We start from the raw sequence: 17,937 nt of genomic DNA, 5'->3' as shown, positions 1-17,937 counted from the left end.
TGCTACACAGAGCCACTGTGGGATCCACGGGAGACAGACCACCTCTAATATGATACGTCATCATTATACAAGTCCTGGACAACCCCTTTAACCCCCCCTCCAATCTGTGACTGCTCCCATTAACCTGCTCATAAAGGTAAAGATTCTCCGCTAATACTACAAGTATTGGATATACTGAACGATCACTGCAAATAGTGGCATTATCTATGTTATGGGCGCTTCTTCTCGTGGAAAATAATAATGAGTCTTTTTACATTGCTTGTGTATTTCCTTCATGGGAGGATTTATAACAAGATATAGATCTGATAACTGAACCTGTGTGATCACGTCATGAGCAGTTTACATAATGGACGTCACTGGGCTATACTGGGGGTCACTGGGCTATACAGGAGGTCACTGGGCAGTACAGGGGGGGGGTCATTGGTCTATACAGGGGGTCACTGGGTTATAGTGGAAGTCACAGGGCTATACAGGGGGTCACTGGGCAGTACAAGGGGTCACTGGTCTATACACGGGAGTCACTGGGTTATACAGGGGGCACTGGGCTGTACATTTCACAAACTCCTATTTACTTCTATGGGAGTTCTGGAACTAGAATAGGCTGGACAGGACCAGGGACCCTCGTTCTAGAAATAAGTGGGACCCACATCTATGAGAACATGAGAATGCCTTTTTAAGTAGGTTTCATATAGGATCTACTTACAACTTAGACGGTTTCACATGTCCGGCATTCTCGGTCTGAGTATGGATCGCTCTGTCTGAACCAGCCACGAGTCTCTGGACCTCATTTTACAGACTCACACAGAAATATAGAAGGTTCTTACGTTTATGCAAGGAGACTCGCGTCCGTTCCGGATATTGCGTTTCGTACTCGGACCGTGAATGTCAGACGTGTCACACTGCCTAAGTTGTAAGTAGATCCTATATGAAATGTTAGAGAAACCTGCATTTATAGTGCTGGCTCTCATTTATGTAGCGGAAGGACTGATGGGGCCTTTCAGCAGCCCCGATATTTATGCAGATGACCAATATTCGGTAATGCACCAAGTACCCTACATGGGTTAGGGTCCGTCAATCAGCTGTTTGTACAGAAGCAGAAATGCACCACTCTATACACTGCTTTATGAGCATTCTCGGGACCTCAGCCCTATGGAAGTGATTGGGAGCTTAACTGCAGCATCCAGCGATGGTCTCTACACTGTGTACATCTGCCAGTGACGAGGACAAGAAAACAACTGATCCAAGGGTGCATTGGGTTACAGACCCCCACATATGATACTGATGGATAGGTCACCAATATATAAGTCCCCATTATCTCCCCTCTTTTCTGGCTGCTCCTATTAACCTGGTCATAAAGGTAAAGATTATCTACAAGATTATCCATTAGCTACAGGCAGATTTAGGTTAAGTAAAACTGCATCGACCGCAAGACATTTACTAGAGCAGTGAACTCTGCATTCACACAACCATTATTGATGATCTTACCTTTCCCATCATTGCGAACACGTCCGTGTCATCGTTCTGTCCGTCCTCAAAGTAGTTCAGAGCCTTTTTAGCATTAGCTTCCCTCCCGCAGGTCAGATCCAGCCACCCTTTCAAAACCAAGCCCTGCAAGAACAGAGCTCGAAATTTAATTTCAGTTCCTCTCGTCAGACAGTAAAACAAGGCGTCCGTTCTGTACAGGACTAACGCGATGACGGCGCTCGGCTTCAGAGAATCATCTCTCTGTCTTTACTTCCCCCTTGTAAATACCTTGATGAGCGAGAGCTGGAAAAATACTTAAGGGAACCTGTCAGCAGGATTGTGCCCAGTAACCTACAGTGTCAGGTTGGCGCCGTTATACTGATTACAATGATATCTGGTGATGAAATCGGTCTTGTGGTTGTTGTGTAATCTTTATTTTCACGTTTTTAGTTAATGATCTCTTCGTACCCCGGGGCGGCCTGTGGAGGGGGGCTTCATGTGGAGCTCTAATTAGCTATTCATAATGCAGCCTGCTGATAGGTCACTGACCTGCCCCCTAGTTTACATGATGAATATTATACACTGCTCAAAAAAAATAAAGAGAACACTAAAATACCACATCCTAGATATCTCCGAAATATTCCAGTTGCAAATTTGTATTCATTGCATAGTGGAATGTGTTCAGAACAATAAAACATCACAATTATCAATGAAAATCAAAATGAATATCCCATGGAGGTCTGGATTTTTAAATGATACTCAAAATCAAAGTGGAAAATCAAATTACAGGCTGATCAAACTTCAGTGGAAATGCCTCATGACAAAGAAAATATGCTCAGTAGTGTGTGTGTGGCCTCCATGTGCCTGTATGACCTCCCTACTGTACAATGCCTGGGCATGCTCCTGATGAGGTGGCGGATGGTCTCCTGAGGGATCTCCTTCCACACCTGGACTTAAGCATCCGCCAACTCCTGGACAGTGTGGTGCAACGTGACGTTGGTTGATGGAGGGAGACATGATGTCCCAGATCTGCTCAATTGGATTCAGGTCTGGGGAACGGGCCGGCCGGTCAATAGCTTCAATGCCTTCATCTTGCAGGATCTGCTGACACACTCTGGCCACATGAGGTCTGGCATTGTCCTGCATTAGGAGGAACCCACCCAACCCAAGGCCACCAACACATGGTCTCACAAGGCGTCTGAGGATCTCATCTCAGTACCTAATGGCAGTCAGGCTACCTCTGGCGAGCACATGGAGGGCTGTGCAGCCCTCCAAAGAAATGCCACCCCATACCATTACTGACCCACTGCCAAACCGGTCATGCTGAAGGATGTTGCAGGCAGCAGATCGCGCTACGCAGCATCTCCAGACTCTGTTATGTCTGTCACATGTGCTCAGTGTGAACCTGCTTTCATCTGTGAAGAGCACAGGGCGCCAGTGGCGAATTTGACAATCCTGGTGTTCTGTGGCAAATGCCAAGCGTCCTGCACGGTGTTGGGCTATGAGCACAACCCCCATCTGTGGATGTCGGGCATTCAGACCATCCCTCATGGAGTCGGTTTCTAACCGTTTGTGCAGACACATGCACATTTGTGGCCTGATGGAGGTCATCTTACAGGGCTCTGGCAGTGCTCCTCCTGTTCCTCCTTGCACAAAGGTGAAGGTAGCGGTCCTGCTGCTGGGTTGTTGCCCTCCTACGGCCCCCTCCATGTCTCCTGGTGTACTGGCCTGTCTCCTGCTAGCGCCTCCAGCCTCTGGACACTACACTGACAGACACAGCAATCCTTCTTGCCACAGCTCGCATTGATGTGCCATCCTGGATGAGCTGCACCACCTGAGCCACTTGTGTGGGTTGTAAAGTCTGTCTCATTCTACCACGAGTGTGAAAGCACAACAAACATTCAAAAGTGACCAAACCATCAGCCAGAAAGCATTGGTACTGAGATGTGGTCTCTGGTCCCCACCTGCAGAACCACTCCTTTATTGAGGGTGTATTGATAATTGCCAATAATTTCCATCTGTTGTCTATTCCATTTGCACAACAGCATGTGAAATTGATTGTCAATCAGTGTTGCTTCCTAAGTGAACAGTTTGATTTCACAGAAGTTTGATTTACTTGGAGTTAGATTCTGCTGTTTGAGTGTTCCCTTTATTTTTTTGAGCAGTGTATATACACACTAAAAAAAAAAAAAAAACTAGAAAGAAAAAAAAAGAAAAAAAAAAACCTCCTACAGGTGGGCGCCAGCCGTGGCACCTGCACTGTAGCATAATCACATATGTAATGTGCATATAATTATTATGGTTGAGGTTATCCTGATATTTAAAAAAAAAAAATCCATTTGAAAATATCGTCCGCCGCGCCTGCGCAGTAGCATCCAAAGTGTGTAGAGGTGATCCGATATCTGCTACTGCGCAGACAGCGCCATTTTCAATTTTTTTTTTAGCTATATCTCTATCTATCTCTATCAACATATACAAAGAAAGCACAGCAGCACCCTGTGAATGCCAAGACATATAATGTCAATGGAAATAAAAACTTCCAAACGCTCTGTCCCTCAGCAAGATATACTTACAAAGCGAAGGTTCTTAGCGCATGATTTGGCCAATTCATGTGTGCCCGTCAACCGCGGCAAGGTGACACTTCTCTGACGGGTCCTGTCTGAACCCTACCATATCCTACTATATATGCCACTTTCAGGTTTGTATAGCTAAATATAGGGGGGTGTGACTCCCTCTGCTTGACCCTTGCACTCTTCCCGTTAACCTGCAGGTGTTCTCAACCAGTTCTACTAGCCCATTTACTTGTAGGCTTGCAGCCCAGGAGAGACATGTTTGTCCTTTATAGGAGGTTTTTTTTTTAACCTGAAAGTGGCATATATAGTAGGATATGGTAGGGTTCAGACAGGACCCGTCAGAGAAGTGTCACCTTGCCGCGGTTGATGGGCACACATGAATTGGCCAAATCATGCGCTAAGAACCTTCGCTTTTGTAAGTATATCTTGCTGAGGGACAGAGCGTTTGGAAGTTTTTATTTCCATTGACATTATATGTCTTGGCATTCACAGGGTGCTGCTGTGCTTTCTTTGTATGTTTTGCAGTCACTGCAGCTTACACCTATTCACACCTGGAATGTGCTGGTCAGGTTTTTTTTGTATATCTCTATTTATCAACAACCACAAAACAGGTTTTTTTTTTTATCAACCAAGGTATCATTTTAATCAATATAAAGGCGCCGAACTGACAGTGTGTGTAGGTTACTGTGCACATTCCCGCTGACAGGTTCTCTTTAAGGCGTGAAGCACAAGATTGTATTTATTATAGATGAAAAACTTTTGGTTACAAATCTTGCACTTGTGCGGAGCTAATGCGGCTGGTTCATGAAAAAAACTTATGTCTGTTTGAAGTTCACATGTCTTAGCCAAGAATGACAGAAGTGGGAAGACCCCGCTAACATTTTCCCATTTTATTTTTCACTTTTAAGTTTTTCTTCCCTTCCTTCAAATTTTTAGGGGGACGAGCTGTAGCTGTGAATGCCGCCATTCATTTTACAAATCAATGTTCAAGAAAATGGGAAAAACAAAATTTCAAGTGCTGTGAAATTGCGCAAGTAAAAACAAAAAAAAAAAGATAACAAAAAAAAAAAGATGCCAAAAAAAAAAAGACGCAGGCCCAGCTCCTGATCCTGTATAAAAGATGCATATGTCATACACCGGGAAGGGGTTAAAAGTCTCCTGGTTCCCTGTTAGCACGCACGCTGCGTGACCTCATATCTGCCCGATGCATGCTGCTGATTCAGTTTCTGTAAGTAGCATGATATGCTGTGTGGACTCTAGATTGTGAAAACCAGGCTAAAACTTGTAATCTGATGTATAAAAAAGAAAAACATAAGGACTGATTCATCAAAGATTTTACGCCAGAAAAGTGGAGTAAAAGCTTTCAAAAGTCACAAAATTTTTGCACAATGAGGTATTGTGTAAAAATGTTGAGACTTTTGATGTTTTCACGCTAGTGTGAATCGACCCTACCGGAAAGGTCGAAGCTTGAAGGAGACGAGATGTGACCATGCCCGTCCATCACATTCATCAAATGTGCCTGCATTTCTGGCCAGGAGCATGCCTCTCAGCAGAGGCGCCAAATTCATTAAGTGGCATGCGCCTCCTATTAAATGCAGCGCCTTCTACTCTAGTAAGACCAGCGTGCGCTACACCAGTCATGATGAATCGGGCCCATTGTCTTTCACATTGCAGGGCGCCATAATGACGCACAACCTCGATCAATCGGCTATTAGGAGTATATATTAGTCCGAGCGGCAGCAAGCAGAACCCTGAATAAAGGTTTGGATGCGGTTGGTTCTTTGCACAGTGGGAAACACTGAGAATGGGACTCAGTGATAACGCGGCAGTCTCTTCAGTCTCTGGAAATCCCAGAGGTCGGATCTTCACTGATCATAAAATGATACCAGTTCCCACTTTATGACACTGGCAGACTGCTATTGAGTGTACGGGGTATTGCTGTATTATACCGCTGTGTTACTTACATCTCGGTCTCCGTTTGATATCTTAATCATCCTGTCGACATACTCCCGCGCTTTGTCGTGACGCTCCACGTGCCACAGGAACAGCCCGGCGTAATATAAGGCTCTGGGCGCCGCAGTCTTTCGCTGCTCCTTCATCCTCGTTTCCAGATCCTGAATAGCTTCTCTGTCTGCACACAAGTAAAAGGAACTTTATTACATTTCTGCGTCTAAAGACAATAAACTGCAAAAAAAAGAAAAGTGAAGATTAATATAATGTCGAGGGTCTCAATATGCATGTTGTAGATTCCAAAAAATCCAGGTCCCAGTGAGGCTGTGTCCCAGAGGACCAGGATGCTACACAAAGATGAATGTCCATTATGATCATCTGTGATCTCATTGGGGACGATATTGGACAGACTACATGACCCGTAGGAAAATATTACAGGTTTATTCAGCCTCTGCCCACCCAGCCTGACTGATGGCTGCACCTTGTACTGAGCAGTGAGAGATCTCTGCAGGGAGGAGGGACACTGAGGAGCTGTCAATCAGGCAGGACGGAGATTGAGCTAAACGTTATAGAGGATTATACGGCCATTCTGACATGGATTTTTAAAGTAAATACATCAACCTTATCAGGTCACATGGCGTTGCAGACATTTCTGATATTAAAGAAATCAAAATGATAATGTGTAAGTAAGTCTGAAGGCAATATGAAGGGAAAAATAAAAAAAGGAAAATGTTCAAATTATTAATGCTGCTAAATAAAAAAAAATATTGAAAAATATGGCACAATGATTAAAGTGTTTTTCTGGGAGGAAGGAAAGGGAAGGGGAAAGGAAGAAATAAAGGAAATAACTATCTATTAAGCCACTGACCTTGGTATTTCAACTTAGTTTAATTCACTTGGGGATCAGCTGCAATACCGCACTCATCCTGTGACCACGAGTGGCGCTGTTTCTTTTTTAAAGTCCAAATCCTAATTATTCAGTATGCATCTTATTCATTCTCCACAGATGACCACTGATGAGACTATTAATCCTGGGTGAGGATTACCTGGGTGGGAGCTCTTCTTGTGCGCATAGATCAGGGCCAGTAATGCACCCAGAGACACGTCCGCCTTGTCTTTCAGCGTTTCCAGTTCTCGGATGGACTCGGACACTTGATCTGCGGATAAAGAGAAAAAAGCAAATATGAGTATAAAGGAGGGTTCACATGGAGAGGGTTAACCGGGAGTTTCAGCCAAAAACCATTACCTTCCATTAACATCCCAAAGGCCCGGAAAAAGAGGAACACCGAACCATTACCAAACTCCTTCAGCCGATCATTAGCGGCCGCCTGCACATGGTGAAAGTACTTGTCCTGGCAGTAGTAATTGATTAGTGCCTGAAAAGATGAAAGAATTACAATTGTAGGTGATTTCTACATCTCCCCAAAGAACATTTCCATAAAGTGTCATAAAAAACACAATGTTCACTCTTAGGCCTCGTTCACACGGTCAGTATTCGGTCAGTATTTTACATCAGTATTTGTAAGCCAAAACCAGGAGTGGGTGATAAATCCAGAAGTGGTGACGTGCTTCCATTATACTTTTCCTCTGATTGTGCCACTCCTGGTTTTGGCTTATAAATACTGATGTAAAATACTGAGTGTGTGAACGTGGCCTTACAAGGGATTCTGGGGAAACACATGCTAAGAGGAAAGGTGTGAACAGAGCTGTAGGCTGCATCCTGCACAAGATCGATGCCCATTACTAGTGACGAGCAAAAGTGCTCGCTAGTCGAGATTGCATCGGGTGTTTGGGTGCTCACCGAGTCTCGCGGGTGCTTGAGTGACATCTGAGTCCCCGCTCCACATGTTTCGCGGTTGTTAGACAGTCAAAAAACAAGCAGGATTACCCGTGGATGTCAGGCAATCCCTGCAGGTTTTTTGGTTAATAGCTGCAAAACAACTCAATCATGTCACTCAAGACTCGGGGCGTACCCGATGCAAACTCGAGGCGCGAGCCCTTTCGCTCATCACTACCCATTACTGCTCTTCTGGGGATCTCCTCTCCACCAGATGATGGCGTCCTAGGGCTACACCTCTGTAGAGACCACCCTGGTACAGCAGAAGAGCCGCCTAGGCCCCGGCAGAATTCTGCTGGAAACCACAGGAACATCGTCAGAGGCAAATCATACGGATCCTGCCACAGATTTACAATAAGCTATAAAAAACAAGAAAACCCACCGTACTCCGCCTGTACAGATGGCAGGAACCAGTCCATTGACCACGCCAGTAATCTGTGGCTGCTGGACGGTAGCCCTGAGAACAGCCTCTTACGTGACGGCATTAGTGGCTCTCCTTTTGATTACCCGGCCTGGCGCGATGTCATAGGTGCAATAACCGCAATGATGATGTCACACCAGGCCGGCAAATCAAAAGAAGAGCCGCAGATGCCGTCAGGTAAGAGTTGGTTCTCTGGGTTCGTGTCGTGGCCTTCGGACTGCGTCCTGTGGGTCGAACTGAACCAACTCTTCCAGTCTGCTCTCCTGAGACATCAACGCTGCCGGCCAGGTTATAGAGACCGGCAGGGAACCAGGCTAAATTTACCAGTGGAGTTGAGTAAAGATTTTTTTATTTTTTTGACTTACTGAAGAATGATTTTGCTTTTTACGAAACTGCGGATTTTGATGTGGATCTCTCGGCAGAGAACTCGGACAAATGCTATATACTACGGGGCAGTGGAGAGCTGCAATTTTTTTTTCTCATTCCAAATTGGTATAAAAAACAATCGCAGCATGTTGCGAGTGGCTGCTTGACTTGGCTCACAAGCACAAATACAATGCGTCTATGATATATTGGACTGCACTTGAATGTAATCCGAGTGCAGTGTGATTACCACAGAAGGAGGCAAAGTTGAAATTACTTTCTCCATCTCCTCCGCACCTGTGCTGCAATTCTGCAATGTGAGAGAATTGGACCTCCATGTACGGAAACTTGGCTAAAACTCTGATTAAGGCTGGGGTCAGACTTGCGAGTGTGATGCAAGAAACTCGCAAGAGTCTCTAGAATCAACACCCGGCACTCGGACCGGAGTGTGCAGCTGTACAGAAATACATGGAGCCGCACACTCCGGTTCCGAGTGTCGGCGGCAGTGCCAGCCAGAGTTTACGGCGTGACCCCGGCCTTACTCTGCAGATTTTCTGCCTGCAAAACTCAAAGAAAAATCTGCAGCGCATCCACCCTCTATGAATCAGACCGGAAGAGAAAACAGAGGCAGCGAGAGTTATTACACTCAATGGACCGGATTCATCAGTCGTATTTTTTTAAGTCACTTTTTGTTTGTCTTGTGGTATTTCATTCTTCAAAACATTGCACGTGTCATGAATTACACACAAAAGAAAATCTGTTTGTTTTTTTTTATTTCTTTGACCAATTTTGTGACTTTTGCACAAAATGCAGCACATCATGCAAAACTGAGAAAAATTTGCATAAAAAGTGTCTGCCGTTCATAAAAAATCATCCAAGGAGTAGCAGAGTAGATGACATTTGCACCAAAGTTTGTGAACCTAAAAGGTATGTGCATACATTGCTGATTGTGCTGCAGATTTCTCTAAATCCGCAGGTAAAGTGACCTGTTTTACCTGCAAATTCAGTGCAGATTTCCTGCGGATTTTCTGTAGATTTTGTGGATTTTCACTGCGTTTTTACACCTGCGGATTCCTATAATGGAGCAGGTGTAAAACGCTGTGGATTCCGCACAAAGAAGTGACATGCTGCGGAAATGAAGCCGCAGTGTTTCCACGTGGATTTTTGTTTTACATAGAACGGTACTGTACACCTCAGGCTAAGTGCACACGGTGTGGATTCACCTGTGGATTTTGCCTGCGGTTTTGCCCGGTGGCTTATCACCTCCACAATGGAGATGTCAAACCGCAGGGGAATCCGCAGAAAAGAATGACATGTAAATTCTTTCTGCGGATTTGAAACCGCAGCAAAAACTGTGCGGAAAAATCCGCACCATCTGCACAGTGGTTTCACTTTTCCATAGGCTAGAATGGTACTGTACATCACCTGCAGTTCTGCTGCGATCCGCAGGGCCAAATCCACTGCAGAATCCGCACCGTGTGCACATAGCCTAAGACTGTGTGCACACGTTGAGGATTGTGCTGCGGATTTGGCTAAATCTGCGGATCAAAAGACCTGCGTTTCACCCGCGGAGTAGCGTGCGGTTTTCCCCTGCGGTTTGACACCTGATCATGGAGCAGGTGTCAAACCTCTGCGGATTCCGCACAGAGAATTGACATGCTGTGGATTTAAAACCGCAGCAAATCCGCGCAGAAAAATCCACAGCATGTGCACTGCGTTTTTTTGTTTTGCATTGATTACAATGCTACTGTACAACGCAGCAGAATCCGCACCGTGTGCACACAGCCTTAGAGATGTTTGCGCTGGTACTGCCCTGTATGTATAAAACATATCTTGGGATCGGTTGTGCTACAAACATTTTTGGGGGAGGCACAGAAAGTTTAAAAAAAAAAAAAAAAAACAACAGATCTGACCCAGATGGCATCTGAGGGCCGACCTTTATTTCATGGACCCCTAGACTCGTACTGGGAAGTTTGATGTGTGACGAGGATCAGAAATGGACAAGTCTCATTTATTATTATTTTCCATATATATGTGTCTCATTCAGACGTCTGTTTTATGTTTTGGATAGAACATGTTCCTGCTATATTCCACGGCGTTATCCGTATGTTCACATATACATAGAAATGTGGATAACGCCACAGACTGGAACGAGTGCGCGCTCTATCCAAAAACAGAGCGGCCGTGTGAATGAGGCGTTAGACGGCCGGATTTCTTGGTCCATGTACAGACTGCAATGTGTGGACTGATTAGAGCTCAGGCGCCTCATAGGTCTATATGGGGCGGCTGCGGTCAGGAGAGGAGAGCCGTGGTCAGACCTGGGGGTACGGACCGAGAATTAGCCCCAACTGACTGGCCCCACATTGCAGATGTCACCCACCGGGGGTGTAGGACCGGGGGCTGCGACACTGGACGTAGCCGAGTCCTGCAGCCGCCACCAGATCACTGCGGGTAAGAGAAGCCGGATCTGTGACGACCCGCTGCCCCAAAACTGCACCGGAAGGGAGAAAAAGACCCCACAACAATAAAGAGGAGCCGAATACAAATCCCCCTCACTTACAAGGGGAGGCCGGATCCGGTCAGGAGACCCTCGGACGGCCGGGTTTTGGGGTCCCAGCATGTTCTGTGTATCACATTGAACACCCGACGACCCCCCCGCCCGATCCTGAGCGGTTTCCCTGCATTTCACATGGGTTTACAAAAAACGCATTGCAGCCCCCCCCCGATGTTCCCCGTCAGCCCCCTCACCGATGTCAGACCCCCCGATGTTCCCCGTCAGCCCCCTCATCGGTCAGCCCCCCCGATGTTCCCCGTCAGCCCCCTCACCGATGTCAGCCCCCCCCGATGTTCCCCGTCAGCCCCCTCACCGATGTCAGCCCCCCCCGATGTTCCCCGTCAGCCCCCTCACCGATGTCAGACCCCCCGATGTTCCCCGTCAGCCCCCTCACCGATGTCAGACCCCCCGATGTTCCCCGTCAGCCCCCTCACCGATGTCAGACCCCCCGATGTTCCCCGTCAGCCCCCTCACCGATGTCAAACCCCCCGATGTTCCCAGTCAGCCCCCTCACCGATGTCAGACCCCCCGATGTTCCCCGTCAGCCCCCTCCCCGATGTCAGACCCCCCGATGTTCCCCGTCAGCCCCCTCACCGATGTCAGACCCCCCGATGTTCCCCGTCAGCCCCCTCACCGATGTCAGCCCCCCCCGATGTTCCCCGTCAGCCCCCTCACCGATGTCAGACCCCCCGATGTTCCCCGTCAGCCCCCTCACCGATGTCAGACCCCCCGATGTTCCCCGTCAGCCCCCTCACCGATGTCAGACCCCCCGATGTTCCCCGTCAGCCCCCTCACCGATGTCAAACCCCCCGATGTTCCCAGTCAGCCCCCTCACCGATGTCAGACCCCCCGATGTTCCCCGTCAGCCCCCTCCCCGATGTCAGCCCCCCCGATATTCTATGTCAGCCCCCTCCCCGATGTCAGCCCCCCCGATATTCTATGTCAGCCCCCTCCCCGATGTCAGCCCCCCCGATGTTCCCCGTCAGCCCCCTCCCCGATGTCAGCCCCCCCGATATTCTATGTCAGCCCCCTCCCCGATGTCAGCCCCCCCGATATTCTATGTCAGCCCCCTCCCCGATGTCAGACCCCCCGATGTTCCCCGTCAGCCCCCTCACCGATGTCAAACCCCCCAATGTTCCCCGTCAGCCCCCTCACCGATGTCAGACCCCCCGATGTTCCCCGTCAGCCCCCTCCCCGATGTCAGCCCCCCGACATTCTATGTCAGCCCCCCCGATGTTCCCCGTCAGCCCCCTCCCCGATGTCAGCCCCCCGATATTCTATGTCAGCCCCCCACGCTCGCCGTCAGTCAATAATGAGCTCTAATAAGACTATACGATGGATTTTGCGGCGTTTTCGCCCTTCCGGACATTTCTGTCGCCTTTCGCTCGGGGAATGAGGTTTTTTTCTGTCATAAATTTTCCTAAATGACAAAAAATCAAAAAATAAATAAAATACTAATCTCCTGGTGACAAACCGTCAGTGTGAAGGAGGCGCCGGCCCCTCTGACTCCTGTGTGACGGTGATGAGGGCTGATAATAAACGAACACTCGCTCAGCCGTCATCTGCACTACAGCGCAGTCAGGAGCCGCAGCCGCTCCCACCTGAGCCCTGGAGGCGGCGCCATCCGCAGCCATGTTCCCGGAATGCCCGGATGCTGCCGCTCTCCGCAGCGGACACCGCGACCATAGCACGGTATCTCTGCTCTATGGAGGAAGAGGCCCCGCCCCTTCTGGTCACATGGGCATGACGTCACCAGAGCTCCTTCTGGCCGCTCGGATTCTACCCTGGTCCTATGGTCGCGGTGTCCGCTGCGGAGAGCGGCAGCATCCGGGCATTCCGGGAACATGGCTGCGGATGGCGCCGCCTCCAGTGCTCAGGTGGGAGCGGCTGCGGCTCCTGACTGCGCTGTAGTGTAGATGACGGCTGAGCGAGTGTGCGTTTATTATCAGCCCTCATCACCGTCACACAGGAGTCAGAGGGGTCGGGGCCGGCGCCTCCTTCACACTGACGGTTTGTCACCAGGAGATTAGTATTTTATTTATTTTTTGTCATTTAGGAAAATTTATGGCAGAAAAAAACTTCATTCCCAGAGCGAAAGGCGACAGAAATGTCCGGAAGGGCGAAAACGCCTCAAAATCCATCGTATAGTCTTATTAGAGCTCATTATTGACTGACGGCGAGCGTGGGGGGCTGACATAGAATGTCGGGGGGCTGACATCGGGGAGGGGGCTGACGGGGAACATCGGGGGGGCTGACATAGAATGTCGGGGGGCTGACGGGGAACATCGGGGGGCTGACATCGGGGAGGGGGCTGACGGGGAACATCGGGGGGCTGACATCGGGGAGGGGGCTGACGGGGAACATCAGGGGGCTGACATCGGGGAGGGGGCTGACGGGGAACATCGGGGAGGGGGCTGACATCGGGGAGGGGGCTGACAGGGAACATCGGGGAGGGGGCTGACATCGGGGAGGGGGCTGACAGGGAACATCAGGGGGCTGACATCGGGGAGGGGGCTGACAGGGAACATCAGGGGTCTGACATCGGGGAGGGGGCTGACAGGGAACATCAGGGGGCTGACATCGGGGAGGGGGCTGACGGGGAACATCGGGGAGGGGGCTGACGGGGAACATCGGGGAGGGGGCTGACGGCTGACATCTGGGATGGGGCTGACGGGGAACATCGGGGAGGGGGCTGACGGGGAACATCGGGGAGGGGGCTGACGGGGAACATCGGGGAGGGGGCTGACATCGGGGAGGGGGCTGACAGGGAACATCAGGGGTCTGACATCGGGGAGGGGGCTGACAGGGAACATCAGGGGTCTAACATCGGGGAGGGGGCTGACGGGGAACATCAGGGAGGGGGCTGACATCGGGGAGGGGGCTGACGGCTGACATCTGGGATGGGGCTGACGGGGAACATCGGGGAGGGGGCTGACGGGGAACATCGGGGAGGGGGCTGACATCGGGGAGGGGGCTGACGGGGAACATCGGGGAGGGGGCTGACATCGGGGAGGGAGCTGACGGGGAACATCAGGGAGGGGGCTGACATCGGGGAGGGGGCTGACGGCTGACATCTGGGATGGGGCTGACGGGGAACATCGGGGAGGGGGCTGACGGGGAACATCGGGGAGGGGGCTGACATCGGGGAGGGGGCTGACGGCTAACATCGGGGAGGGGGCTGACGGGGAACATCGGGGAGGGGGCTGACGGGGAACATCGGGGAGGGGGCTGACATCTGGGATGGGGCTGACGGGGAACATCGGGGAGGGGGCTGACATCTGGGATGGGGCTGACGGGGAACATCGGGGAGGGGGCTGACATCGGGGAGGGGGCTGACGGGGAACATCGGGGAGGGGGCTGACATCGGGGAGGGGGCTGACGGGGAACATCGGGGGTCTGACATCGGGGAGGAGGCTGACGGGGAACATCGGGGAGGGGGCTGACATAGAATGTCGGGGGGCTGACGGGGAACAATCGGGGGTCTGACATCGGGGAGGGGGCTTACGGGGAACATCGGGGGGCTGCAATGCGTTTTTTTGTAAACCCATGCAAAATGCAGGGAAACCGCTCAGGATCGGGCGGGGGGGTCGTCGGGTGTTCAATGTGATACTCAGAGCATGCTGGGACCCCAAAACCCGGCCGTCCGAGGGTCTCCTGACCGGAGCCGGCCTCCCCTTGTAAGTGAGGGGGATTTGTATTCGGCTCCTCTTTATTGTTGTGGGGTCTTTTTCTCCCTTCCGGTGCAGTTTTGGGGCAGCGGGTCGTCACAGATCCGGCTTCTCTTACCCGCAGTGACCTGGTGGCGGCTGCAGGACTCGGCTACGTCCAGTGTCGCAGCCCCCGGTCCTACACCCCCGGTGGGTGACATCAGCAATGTGGGGCCGGTCAGTTGGGGCTAATTCTCGGTCCGTACCCCCAGGTCTGACCACGGCTCTCCTCTCCTGACCGCAGCCGCCCCATATAGACCTATGAGGCGCCTGAGCTCTAATCAGTCCACACATTGCAGTCTGTACATGGACCAAGAAATCCGGCCGTCTAACGCCTCATTCACACGGCCGCTCTGTTTTTGGGTAGAGCGCGCACTCGTTCCAGTCTGTGGCGTTATCCACATTTCTATGTATATGTGAACATACGGAAAACGCCGTGGACTGTAGCAGGAACATGTTCTATCCAAAACATAAAACAGACGTCTGAATGAGACACATATATATGGAAAATAATAATAAAAAAGAGACTTGTCCATTTCTGATCCTCGTCACACATCAAACTTCCCAGTACGAGTCTAGGGGTCCATGAAATAAAGGTCGGCCCTCAGATGCCATCTGGGTTAGATCTGTTTTTTAACTGTTTCTGTGTCGCCTCCAAAAGATGTTTTTAGCACAACCGATCCCAAGATATGTTGTATACATACAGGGCAGTACCAGCGCAAACATTTCTAAAACCTCACAGACTTTGGTGCAAATGTCGTCTATTTTGCTCGGCGTCGGAGGATTTTTTATGAGCGCCAGATACTTTTATGCAAATTTTTCTCAGTTTTGCATGATGTGCTGAATTTTGTGCAAAAGTCTCAAAATTGAAGAAGTAATAATAAAAAAACAGATTTGGTTTTGTGCATAATATATGACACAACGCCTCATCGCCCCCCACATTTTGCAACATTGTGAATAACGAAATACCACAAAACACAAAGAAAGTGACTTAAAAAAAATACGAATAATGAATCCGGCCCTTTCTATATAATAAAGCTTGCTGCCTCTATTTTTTTCTTCTGGTCTTATTCATACAGGGTGGATGCGATGCAGTGTATGGGCGGGGTCACACCTTAAACTCTTCTGGCCGGGGTCACGCCGTAAACTCTTCTGGCCGGGATCACGCCGTAAACTCTTCTGGCCGGGATCACGCCGTAAACTCTTCTGGCCGGGATCACGCCGTAAACTTTTCTGGCTGGGGTCACGCCGTAAACTCTCTCTGTCAGAGTTTTAGCCGAGAGTCCGTGCACTGAGGTCCAATTCTCTCACATGGGAGAAATGCAGCACAGGTGCAGAGGAGAAGATGGAGAAAGTAATTTCTCCATTGTCTCTGTCCGTGGTAATCACACTGCACTCAGATGACATTCAAGTGCATTCCAATATATCATAGTGTATTTGTGTTTGTGAGCCAACTCAAGCAGCCACTCACATCATGCTGCGATTGTTTTTTATACCAATTTGGAATGAGAAAAAAAAATTGCAGCTCTCCACTGCCCCGTAGTATATAGCATTTGTCCGAGTGCTCTGCCGAGAGATCCACATCAAAATCCGCAACGTCTTAAAAAGCAAAATCATTCTTCAGTAAGTCAAAAAAATAAAAAAATCTTTACTCAACTCCTCTGGTAAATCTAGCCTGGTTCCCTGCCGGTCTCTATAACCTGGCCGGCTGCGTTGATGTCTCAGGAGAGCAGACTGGAAGAGTTGGTTCAGTTCGACCCACAGGACGCAGTCCGAAGGCCACGACACGAACCCAGAGAACCAACTCTTACCTGACGGCATCTGCGGCTCTTCTTTTGATTAGCCGGCCTGGTGTGACATCATCATTGCGGTTATTGCACCTATGACATCGCGCCAGGCCGGGTAATCAAAAGGAGAGCCACTAATGCCGTCACGTAAGAGGCTGTTCTCAGGGCTACCGTCCAGCAGCCACAGATTACTGGCGTGGTCAATGGACTGGTTCCTGCCAGTCGATAAACGCCATCTGTACAGGCGGAGTACGGTGGGTTTTCTTGTTTTTTATAGCTTATTGTAAATCTGTGGCAGGATCCGTATGATTTGCCTCTGACGATGTTCCTGTGGTTTCCAGCAGAATTCTGCCGGGGCCTAGGCGTCTCTTCTGCTGTACCAGGGTGGTCTCTACAGAGGTGTAGCCCTAGGACGCCATCATCTGGTGGAGAGGAGATCCCCAGAAGAGCAGTAATGGGTAGTGATGAGCGAAAGGGCTCGCGCCTCGAGTTTGCATCGGGTACGCCCCGAGTCTCGAGCGAAATGATTGAGTTGTTTTGCAGCTATTAACCAAAAAACCTGCAGGGATTGCCTGACATCCACGGGTAATCCTGCTTGTTTTTTGGCTGTCTAACAACCGTGAATCGTGGAGCGGGGACTCAGATGTCACTCAAGCACCCGCGAGACTCAGTGAGCACCCAAACACCCGATGCAATCTCGACTAGCGAGCACTTTTGCTCGTCACTAGTAATGGGCATCGATCTTGTGCAGGATGCAGCCTACAGCTCTGTTCACACCTTTCCTCTTAGCATGTGTTTCCCCAGAATCCCTTGTAAGGCCACGTTCACACACTCAGTATTTTACATCAGTATTTATAAGCCAAAACCAGGAGTGGCACAATCAGAGGAAAAGAATAATGGAAGCACGTCACCACTTCTGGATTTATCACCCACTCCTGGTTTTGGCTTACAAACACTGATGTAAAATACTGACCGAATACTGACCGTGTGAACGAGGCCTAAGAGTGAACCTTGTGTTTTTTATGACACTTTATGGAAATGTTCTTTGGGGAGATGTAGAAATCACCTACAATTTGTAATTCTTTCATCTTTTCAGACACTAATCAATTACTACTGCCAGGACAAGTACTTTCACCATGTGCAGGCGGCCGCTAATGATCGGCTGAAGGAGTTTGGTAATGATCCGGTGTTCCTCTTTTTCCGGGCCTTTGGGATGTTAATGGAAGGTAATGGTTTTTGGCTGAAACTCCCGGTTATCCCTCTCCATGTGAACCCTCCTTT

At 49.6% G+C, this 17,937-nt stretch overlaps 2 protein-coding genes and 1 long non-coding RNA gene across 13 annotated transcripts in view; 1 reads left to right on the top strand and 2 right to left on the bottom strand.

The window, feature by feature from the left end:
* The window catches only part of LOC141049374 (tetratricopeptide repeat protein 21B-like), a 119,604-nt gene extending 106,702 nt beyond the window's left edge, over window positions 1-12,902 (bottom strand). For 7 of the 8 annotated variants that reach the window (XM_073545784.1, XM_073545783.1, XM_073545785.1 and 4 more), the window contains exons 1-5: window positions 12,764-12,902; window positions 7,234-7,363; window positions 7,034-7,144; window positions 6,002-6,168; window positions 1,486-1,608 (exon numbers count right to left, since the gene is read on the bottom strand). In XM_073545784.1, coding sequence (XP_073401885.1) covers window positions 1,486-1,608; window positions 6,002-6,168; window positions 7,034-7,144; window positions 7,234-7,363; window positions 12,764-12,796 — 564 coding nt within the window. In that variant the 5' untranslated portion in view covers window positions 12,797-12,902. Of the gene's footprint in view, window positions 1-1,485; window positions 1,609-6,001; window positions 6,169-7,033; window positions 7,145-7,233; window positions 7,364-12,636 lie in introns of all 8 variants that reach the window. The other variant, XM_073545788.1, reaches the window with a different exon arrangement.
* The window catches only part of LOC141049375 (uncharacterized), a 261,995-nt gene that overhangs the window by 32,767 nt on the left and 211,291 nt on the right, over window positions 1-17,937 (bottom strand). The gene's annotated exons all lie outside the window — the stretch shown is intronic.
* The window catches only part of TTC21B (tetratricopeptide repeat domain 21B), a 136,259-nt gene continuing 131,211 nt past the window's right edge, over window positions 12,890-17,937 (top strand). For 2 of the 4 annotated variants that reach the window (XM_073545775.1, XM_073545774.1), the window contains exons 1-2: window positions 12,890-13,039; window positions 17,753-17,882. In XM_073545775.1, the coding sequence (XP_073401876.1) occupies window positions 13,007-13,039; window positions 17,753-17,882 (163 nt within the window). In that variant the 5' untranslated portion in view covers window positions 12,890-13,006. Of the gene's footprint in view, window positions 13,040-16,775; window positions 16,911-17,752; window positions 17,883-17,937 lie in introns of those variants that run through there. The other 2 variants (XM_073545772.1, XM_073545773.1) reach the window with 2 other exon arrangements.

Source organism: Dendrobates tinctorius, unplaced genomic scaffold (genome assembly GCF_039654945.1).
Source record: "Dendrobates tinctorius isolate UK_male_01 unplaced genomic scaffold, ASM3965494v1 ptg000143l, whole genome shotgun sequence".
NCBI lineage: Eukaryota > Metazoa > Chordata > Amphibia > Anura > Dendrobatidae > Dendrobates > Dendrobates tinctorius.
This window is presented reverse-complemented; position numbering and strand designations above follow the sequence as displayed.